General features: G+C 36.4%; 2 protein-coding genes across 2 annotated transcripts; both read right to left on the minus strand.

The window, feature by feature from the left end:
- Positions 1–1,185: 1,185 nt before the first annotated feature.
- Positions 1,186–2,887, minus strand: LOC131873752 (flavonol synthase 1-like). The gene is made up of 3 exons (XM_059216943.1): positions 2,297–2,887; positions 1,878–2,208; positions 1,186–1,697 (listed from the first exon to the last, which is right to left on the minus strand). The coding sequence occupies exons 1-3, from the start codon at positions 2,776–2,778 to the stop codon at positions 1,434–1,436; spliced, it is 1,077 nt and encodes a 358-aa protein (XP_059072926.1). The 5' UTR covers positions 2,779–2,887; the 3' UTR covers positions 1,186–1,433.
- A 5,410-nt stretch (positions 2,888–8,297) lies between these two features.
- LOC131869665 (leucoanthocyanidin dioxygenase-like) lies at positions 8,298–9,563 on the minus strand. The gene is made up of 2 exons (XM_059215752.1): positions 9,375–9,563; positions 8,298–8,657 (listed from the first exon to the last, which is right to left on the minus strand). Exons 1-2 carry the CDS (start codon positions 9,561–9,563, stop codon positions 8,298–8,300), a joined length of 549 nt encoding a protein of 182 aa, XP_059071735.1.
- Between the last annotated feature and the right edge of the window lie 455 nt (positions 9,564–10,018).

The raw sequence follows: 10,018 nt of genomic DNA on the forward strand, positions 1-10,018 counted from the left end.
ATATTAATGATGTCACTATCTAGACACTACCTCAACTCAATGAATACTATAATGTAAGAGGAATGGTGGATCTAAAAATAAATTGTAGTCTTGAAAAAATACATACTTGAAAATCCTAATATAAATCCGGAAAGAAGATTGTAGTTTGTATAATCATTCAAGTTCACCAAAATGAAAAGAAAAAAAATGTTTCTAATGTGTTAACCTAGGATAATTAAATAATACAAATAAATAAGAACAATAAACCTAAATTATCTATTAATGAATTTGGTTGGAAGTTTAGAATATTAAACTTTACATGTGATTTGATGTTACATGATAAACTCTAGGTGATGCAAATAAAGTTTACACAGTCAAATCCAAAACTATCTAATCAGTATGAATTGTGAAAATCCAATCTCTCTAATATTAAACTAGATAATGTGTTTTAAAAGGTTAATAAGATGGAGGGTGTTACCTAGCTCTATAATTGAAGAATGATACCCATGGATAAGATTTTAGATTTTGGATCTTTTAGAACTTGAAAATGATGCCTTTCTATTAGCGTATTTGTTAAGGATTTTGTGTTGGAACTATGCTTTGTCAAATGACAAGTTTGTGGTCTATGATAGACTCATGATTGTGGAACTATACTTTGCTCCAAATTCATCTTGGCCATATCTAGTGTTCTATTTTGCAAGTTTGCTTAATGTGTAGTTATGTACTCCATCTATTCTTAGGATTTGGGGATCAATGATATTAACAAATACCTTTTAAGGTGTCACGACAAAACTATGAGGCCATTGTGCCTTGATGAAGTTGTTGACATCTAAAACAAAAGGCAAGTACTTAAAATGAAGACTCTTTTTTTATTGTATTGAATTATTATGTATTGGTATTGATTACTCTATAAAACAATTGAAACTTGATTGTCAGATTATTATAATGAATATATTGAATGTCTTTAAATATCAACATGTAACATCAATTCATATCACGAATGTAACACGTTAGTTTGTTAAAAGAATCTAATTGAATACATTTGAATTTTAAATTTTAAATTAGATAGAAATAACTTCATCGCTAGATAATTGTATTTGCATTGATGATTTCATATTGAAATTGAATAACGAACAAATAGATGAATGATGGGAGATGACCCCACACTGCAGCGGTTTAAAAAAAGAAAAAAGAAAGATGAATGACTAGAAGCAAAATAGGTACATCTATAGATGTGATAAATAATATAAAATAAAGTTTAAAGTGCTTTAAGTATTAGGCTGTTGACAAGAACGGCTAACTATGAATCCGCAACCTTACAAAACATCACATATTAAAAAAGAGCTTTTCACACTCCCATAGGCTTTTCACCATGATTCTGCAGCCTACTCTTATTTACTTAAGTCTTACATTCTTTTCTACATGTTTACAGCCACGGGGAACAACAGTCGAGCTTACAGTGGCCGCATTATTGAGGACTGCTGTAGCTGATGAACGTGGCCCTTTCCATCAAGCCCTTTGATGAAAAACTTCTGCAGATACTCTTTCCAAGACAAACCTTGGTACACAGCAGGATGATCTTCATCGATCAATGCTGGAAGTGGCGAAAGAATCACTTCATCCTGTGGACAACAAATCAGGGCCCAAGACATCCTTGCTTTTTCCTTGTGGACTAAAGTCCTGTGCTCAATACTCCTGTATCTTCCATTGCTTACTATCTGCATTTCCAATGAAATAAACCCTTGTACTTCTTATGATCTGATATCTTTTTAGATCTAATAATAATCTTCATCTTCAGAAAAAAGTTTGTTCGAAACAAACCAATATCTGTATAATCTAATTGTTTTGATGGAAAAAAGAATACATAACTTTTTTATATTAAATGCAAATCTGGGTACCTCCAGTGCATCAGCAATGTTAACGATGAGAGCGCCTGGGACACTTTGAACATCAACCCAATTCCCATCCTTGCGAATTTGGAGGCCTGGGGTTTCATCATGGAGAAGAAATGTGAGAACATTGGGATCAGAGTGAGGAGAGATTCCAAGTACCAACTCTGGCTGAGGACACGGTGGATAATAGTTAATCCTGATGTGGGTTTCTTTCGTGTCTCCACCCACTGCCTCGTTAAATGAATTTTCATCCTTTAATCCCAACCCTCTGGAGAACGCCTGCATCAGCACTTCCCACAATTTGTATATCTCTCTCGAATATTCATCCATAATCTCCCTGCAAATAACAAGAATACCCATCAGAGTATATTACAAATAACAACCATCCACAGTTAATGAAAATTGAAGAGAAGCAAACAGTGTACGTGAAATCAGAAGGCTGTTTGGGCCATTTAGACATGTTTCTCCTGTGTGGAGGCAAGGTAACGTTGTAATAATAATCTCCCCAGTCCAATTTAGCATCTGGGGAGTATCCTAGCTTGCTTCCATAGCCAATAGGGCTCCCAGCAAGTTCATTTTTATACAGCTCCTTTTCTTCAAGCGGCAGATCGAAAAAGGCTTTGCCCATGGCTTGCATGCGAGAAATAAGAGAGTTTGGGATTCCATGATTGACGATCTGAAAGAATCCCCAGTTTTGTGCAGCGTTTGAGAATGCTGCAATGGTCTCTTGTTGAAGATCTTGGTCTCCCAAGGCGTGCAAATCAATGACAGGAACCTGCGTGTCATGTGGCTTGGAGGCCTCAAGATCAGCTCTCACATATTGCAGGGGAACCGTTTCGATCCCACTCTCTGATAACGTCTGAACTTTTGGTAAGCTACCCAGCTTATCCATTATTGATGCATTCATTGCTCACAAGTTCAGAGAGAATGACATTAAAATAGGGATAACCAGAAGATAACACGTGAGGTACGAACAGTGGGGATATCACTCCACTTAAGTCTTGAGTTACGAACGGTGGGGATACTACTCTACTCAAGGATTTTTGTTTTCCGGGTAGGTCCAATGGAATCAGATGCAGGTGTTACATGTTAGCCAATTGGATTCAGGGAGGATTGCTTTTGATAATTATGGTATTGGATTTGTTTCAATGACTATTTTCAATTAATATTATATTTGTATTCATAAAAAAAATAGGTTCTAGAAAGTTATATCTATGAAGTCAAATAAAAACAAGTCCTAAACAAAGACAAAGAAAAACAAAGACAGAGTTCACAAAATATTAGACAATTAGTGCAATGTCAATAGAAGGTGTATCTTGATCATTAGATTTTTCTACACATTTTGAAGGGTAATATCATCTTGATCGATTGTCAACCAATGAGAGCACCATCTTTTCTATAATATTCTCCTTGACAAGTGTGTGAGTATGAACCAAAGAAATGATGAGTTGCAGACAAGTGAACTTACTACTTGTGTTAGCTAGCCAACTCCTCCATTCCTAGGAGTAGAAACATAGGGTTTTCGAGAGAGTTGAGACCATCCTCCATGAGCAATAGAGTTTGTGAAATTTAGAGGTGGGGGGAACACGTGAGTGAGAGCCTCAATCAACACAATAATGTCTAGCGGAATGGCTATGCCCATGTTGATGACCTCTTGTAGAGGCAGAATGATGGGGCTGCCTAGCCACAATATAAGGGGCATTTCCCCAATGGTTTAACAACTCCTAAAGATGAGCAACTTCTACTGCAAATTTACGAGCTTACACTTGGATTTGCATAAGAAAACTAGAACATATGAGAGCTTTAATGTACAGGGAAAATCAGTATCAACAACACATTAAGTCAAAGACTAATATTCCTATCCTTTTTTATGTTGAAAATAATTTCCACCTTGAAAGCATGCCAAATTTGTGCTTACTTGATCGGAAGAGAAGGCCAATCTCTAAATAAAACCATGTGCCAAGAAAAAAGGGTAGGCCAAAAAGGGGGTGTTTGGATATCTCTTCCAATCTTTTCACCATGGCTTATGAGATCACACCTTGATTTTACGTAACATCTAGGGAGGAATAACATCAATAACAATTTGGAATATCTCCTATTACTAGTTGGAAAGATTAAACTTAAGCTTGAAACTAGCCTAAAAGGAGAAAATATTTGCAGTTTGATGAATGATATTAGATAGAACTTGTGCTCCATGTTTAAAGAACTTCAAAGCATAAATCGAAGGTAACTTGGCCAAATTTGTACCTTGAGAACTAAGAATATGATAGCACTAGATGAACTTCTAAGTGATGGACTAACCATTAAGAAAATCATCTCCTACCCCAGACAACCAGAGTTTAATGGCTTATCGAGCATTCCATATTTGGATGGTAACATGCCCCCTCATAGTGAGTAACATACTCCCTCATTGTGAGATGGGTTCCTACCTCTACGACTTTCCAAGTTGGACATCTTGAAGGTATATCAACACCAATATAATGCTGAAAAAGGACTTTATGATTCATTACCATGGATAACCTAAATGATTGATTTAGAACACAAGGTAATGCCTTGTTTGCAAATAGAAATCAAACCAAGCCCTCCAACCTCTAGAGGAAGGCAAGAAAATTCCTAGGTCTGATGGAAGCTTTGATGTCCTTCATTCGTGTGTTGGAGAAAATATTTGAGAAACTTATCTATCTTCAAATAAGCAGGGGCAAGGTGTTTCCTCGAATTAACTTGATTTGTGTTTAGGCTGATCGGAATAACCTACCCCGATGGAACAGCTGGAGAACATGATGTATCCTTCTTCATCATGTTTCGGAGTAGCAATGTTCATGTTAAGCCGATGGGTCGATGGAACCTCCTTCTTGTTGATCGGCTATCGGGTGAGCTTGGTTAGCATTACACCGATGAGCCAATGAAGTCGCCTTCGGTGATCGGGATGTCATCGACTATCGGAGGAGTTTACTGAATGCTATGTCGATTACCTGATGGATCCACTTTGGTCAACTTCATTGGTATCAGGGATCGGGGTAGCCAATTCAGGTGTTTTTCCGATGACCCGATGAAACCGACTAAGTGTTATCGGTGATCAGGATGACATGGTTGGTTGCTACACCGATACCTGATGAGTGTGCCTTCGTTGGTATCAGGGATCGGGTAGCCAGTTTGGTTGTCTTGCCGATGACCTGATGGAGTCGCCTTCGGCGATCGGGGTACCATCAGAGATTGGGAGAACCTATTGGGTGCTACGTCGATGGACCGATGGACCCATCTTCTTGGTCATCGGAGATCAGGGAAACTATGGAAGCGGATTAGCGATGGCCTGATGGAATCGTCTTAGGGTCATCGGGAGATCGGGTCTACCTGTTGAAGGCTATCCCGATGAGCTGATGGAGCCGACCTATTTGGAGCCGCATTATTGGAGTCATCTGCTGGTTCATCGGGAGATCGGAGCAACGCATTTGTGGTCTTTTCGATGGCCGATAGAGTAGAGACTGACTACGGGTGTGCGTTCAAACCGAAGTCCAAAATGTGAAACACTTAGACACTGAAGATGGTCTTGTCAATATATATATGAATACGAACTGACCCGACTTCCTAACGAATGTGGGATAATGGACGAGTTGTGAATACAAGATGGTCGACGGTTAGACTTCCTGGTGGTTGGAGTGACTAACTGTTGTGTGAACTGCATTCGACAAATGTAATCAGAGTAGCCAGAGGAAACTGAAATGCAATGTTGGTTAGGTGGATGGATGTTACTGAATGACAGACTGTTGGAATCCATAACGGTTACGCTTAACTGATACATTGTAATCAATGTTTGATATATATGTTGCCAGAGATGTAACCGAAATAGTGAGAGAGGTTACTGTGTGATGTATGGTGTGGAGTCATGTTGGAAGCCTGAGTGTTCTGCACAGGTGATGACTATGATCCGAACATAGATTCTGAGAGCAAATGCTTGTGAAGAGGATTTGTAACTTTATTGTAACCTTCTATTAACTGTAAATAAAGTGATCTCTCTTTGGTGGTGGGTTTTTTACCTGTAAGGGTTTTCCCACATAAATCTGGTGTTAACTCTCTGTTGTGTTTTCTGTGTGATTAGTTTTTCATTAGTCTGTGTATATCTTAATATTCCGCAAAAGAATTTTAAGACATACTTGCTTGATTCCTCTTAGAATTGGTGTTAGGAGAGCGTTTTCTGCACTGTGCTTTCCTTACACAAGGTGGGATTTTTTTAAGAACATATTTGAAACTTGCTAGGCAAAAAAAAAGGTTTCGTGATGGATAATAATGGAGTTTCTTTTAATCATCACTAGAAAAAATTGCCAAAGATTAGGAGAGACATAAAAAGAAAATGAAATGCCCAAGATGCAAAAATTTTCACCATGTTCAATCTACTTTCACCCAAATGAGTCTAGCCAACTTGGTTTGGGAAGGAAAGATCATCTATACCAAAGAGTATTTTCTATTAGATGTTAGAGATGGAGGCTCAACAAAAATAATATAAGCATTAATGTTCCCGTTTGATGTTATTATCCTATTCAATGAGAGTGATGAAGGAATTCTTAGCAAAACACAAATTAACTAATTTGTAGAAGGAATTGATAAGGAAAATCCCCTTAACGCGGTACTAACAAACAACATGTAAAAATGAGTAACTGAAGCCCTTGGCTATCAAAATACAAATGGTTGTGGTAAGGGGGTGGCCTTATTGAATGAATCTAAAGAGTTTGAAAGAAATTGATTGCTGGATGGCAATGGTAATGGAATAGAAGCATTTACAGAGATAATTTAAACCATGCTAATCAATCGAGGACCAAAATCAAGTGCTTAAAACATGGCTAGAATGAACAATTATTAAATACAGTCATAGGACATAGCAAATTCAATTTTGATTTTATAATATAAAATCAATTGTAGTAAGGATTATATGATATAACAATTACTTTATCTTATGTCTAAATTCAAGATGCAATTTGACATAACCCAAAATCTAAAGTAACATTTTCATTTGTCATGTTTAAGGAAAATTTCCAATTTATATAGGATGTTGGTTTCATCTTAGTAGAAAGCAATTTAAATATTTTGAGAAAATTCTATATTGATTAGCTGGATAAAATAAAACATCTTCGATTTCCCATTATTTCATGTATGCTCTAATGTATAACAACCCATAATGGCTAAATTTTATGGGATCTCCAAGTCATCATAAAATACAACTAGTTGATCTAAAAGAAGAGAGGAATAAACATTATTAGACTCCACATTTTCCACATTTTTTAATTCTCATGGTATCATGTTTCTAAACATTGCGTGAATGGATATTCAATATTATGCATGCTTCAAATTGATTGTAATGTTGTCAATGAGATCTTGTACTTTATGTTTGAAAGTGAAATAATATTGTTGTAATGCTATTTACCTCTATCATAATTACAAAACATTAAAGATCATTGTATGACTTAGGAATTGGTGTAGAGGTGTTCAATGTATGTACATGAGGTAGTGTAATTAAATTAGCACACAAAAAACTTTAGAGTACATTATCTATGATTATTTCAAATCTAACATGAATTATCTAGAAGCCTTTTATTTTATAGAAGGGAAAGAAGAAGTATTAGCTATTTTATTTATATTTTTATTGTCATCATCAACATTTGAAAAAATATTTAATTTATACTTAGAAGGGTGGGAAGCATTGGAGTTTATGATCAATAAATTTAAAGATATTACATGCAAGCAACATAGATTCCAAAATTTTAACATGTACACACAAATCTAAAAAAGAAGTAAAATTATTGAAATACATATTATCTTTAATTGGCTTGTTTAATCTATTAATAAAGATACTTTGTGCTTTAATATTATGGAGAGGAGTAATCAACTTAAGAACACAAAGATTATAATCAAAAAATATATTTACTAATGTGCTCATTATATCATTAGGCACACTCAAAATAATTAACAATTTTTTTAAGATTCATGATAACTGAATTCTTGTAAAAAAATATATTATTGAGACCATCAAAAGAATAAATAGACCCTTGAATAGTTGAAAAGGAAATATTGAATATTAAATTCCTTCAAAGTGAGTGTAAATAATGTTATTAGCAACCAAACTCTACACAACAATATAAGAAATAATATGTGTATTAGATCATGTTTACCATTATTAAATAAAACAATATTAGAAGATAATGTTGTTGTTTTTTTTAGCATCCATAAAATCATCACTATAATTAGACTTTGCAACAATTCTCTTTTTCTTACTTATTTTTTGGTGAAATAATGCACCTAAGGTAGAGAAAGGAATAGTGACTATATGGAACCCATTATGGATGAAGTGATGTCTTGGGATATAGGCCTAGATGAGGAAATGTACTTAAGGGTATTTAAGATATGGAATATGGTATGTGATATGAAGGGGGTTGCCTAAGTGGGCCATTTAGACATGTTTCTCCTGTGTGGAGGCAAAGTAACATTGTGATGATAATCTCCCCAGTCCAATTTAGCATCTGGGGAGTATCCTAGCTTGCTTCCATACCCAATTGGGCTCCCAGCAAGTTCACTTTTATACAGCTCCTTTTCTGCAAGCGGAAGATCGAAAAAGGCTTTGCCCACGGCTTGCATGCGAGAAATAAGAGAGCTTGGGATTCCATGATTGACGATCTGAAAGAATCCCCAGTTTTGTGCAGCGTTTGAGATTGCTGCAATGGTCTCTTGTTGAAGATCTTGGGCTCCCAAGGCGTGCAAATCAATGACACGAACCTGCGTGTCTTGTGGCTTTGGAGGCTGAAAGATCAACTCTCACATATTGCAAGGGAACCATTTCGATCCCACTCTCTGATAACGTCTGAACTTTTGGTAAGCTACCCAGCTTATCCATTATGGATGCATTCATTTCTCACAAGTTCAGAGAGAATGACATTAAAATAGGGAAAACCAGAAGAGAACACCTGAGGTACAAACGGTGGGAATATCACTCCACTTAAGTCTTGAGGTACGAATGGTGGGGATACCACTCAACTCAAGGTTTTTTTGTTTTTTTGAGAGATATTTGCGAGTAGGTCCAATGGAATCAGATGTAGGTGTTATATTTTAGCCAATTGGATTCAGGGAGGAAATACCATTCAGGGAATTATTTCTCTATGCTTTTAATAATTATGGTATTGGATTTGTTTCAATGAATATTTCCATGAAATATTATATTAATAATATTAAAAGAGTATAGTATTGATAAAAAATAGGGTGGTAGAAAGTTTTCGATTAAGTGAAAAATGGGTTTTGAAGGGACCTCGAAACCCTTTACATCAGATTAAAAGAAAGATAAAGCTTTGAAAGCCTAGCTAGATAGAACAACTAAAAACAAAGACAGGGATTGCCCCAAAAGACAGTAGGGCCAGTAAAACCAGCCCAAACAACCTACTACAAAGGCCCTGATTTGGCCTTGTGGGAATGAAGAGTCATATCAAAAGAGGGTCTGGATGTCTTTGAATGCTTTCCCTTAACAGTAATCCAACCATCTTCAACTTTAGCTGCCACAACAAACCAATCCAAAGGGCCCAACACCGATCTTTCCGAAGTGGAAAAAAGGCTGCCAGAAGATGTAACAACAACCGTTGTGGGTATAGAGTCACAACCAACATAAGTTATGCCAACACCCTTTGAAGCAGTCGGCGAGGTAAGAGGTACCACCATCGTGGACACAAGATCACCACTAACAAGAGGGACAAAAGTTGTATCAACGCACGAAGAAACCGGTGGGGTAAGAGGTAGCAATCCGTTTTTCAGTAGAGGGGACAACAGCATTCGGTATCACAACAACATGAATAAAAAAATAGGGTGGTAGAAAGTTATATCTATGAAGTCAAATAAAAGCAAGTCTTAAACAAAGACAAAGAAAAACAAAGGAAAGAGTTCACAAAATGTTAGACAATTAGTGCAATGCCAATAAAAGCTGGATCTCGGTCATTAGGTTTTCTCTACACATCTCTAAGGGCGATATCATCTTGATCGATTGTCAACCCATGAGAGCACCATATTTTCTTTAATATTCTCCTTGGTAGGTGGGTGAGTATGAACCAAATAAATGATGAGTTGCAAACAAGTGAACTTGCTTGTGATAGCCTAGCCAACTCCTCCATTCTCCAGAG

This window comes from Cryptomeria japonica, chromosome 2 (assembly GCF_030272615.1).
Source record: "Cryptomeria japonica chromosome 2, Sugi_1.0, whole genome shotgun sequence".
Classification (NCBI taxonomy): Eukaryota; Viridiplantae; Streptophyta; class Pinopsida; order Cupressales; family Cupressaceae; genus Cryptomeria; species Cryptomeria japonica.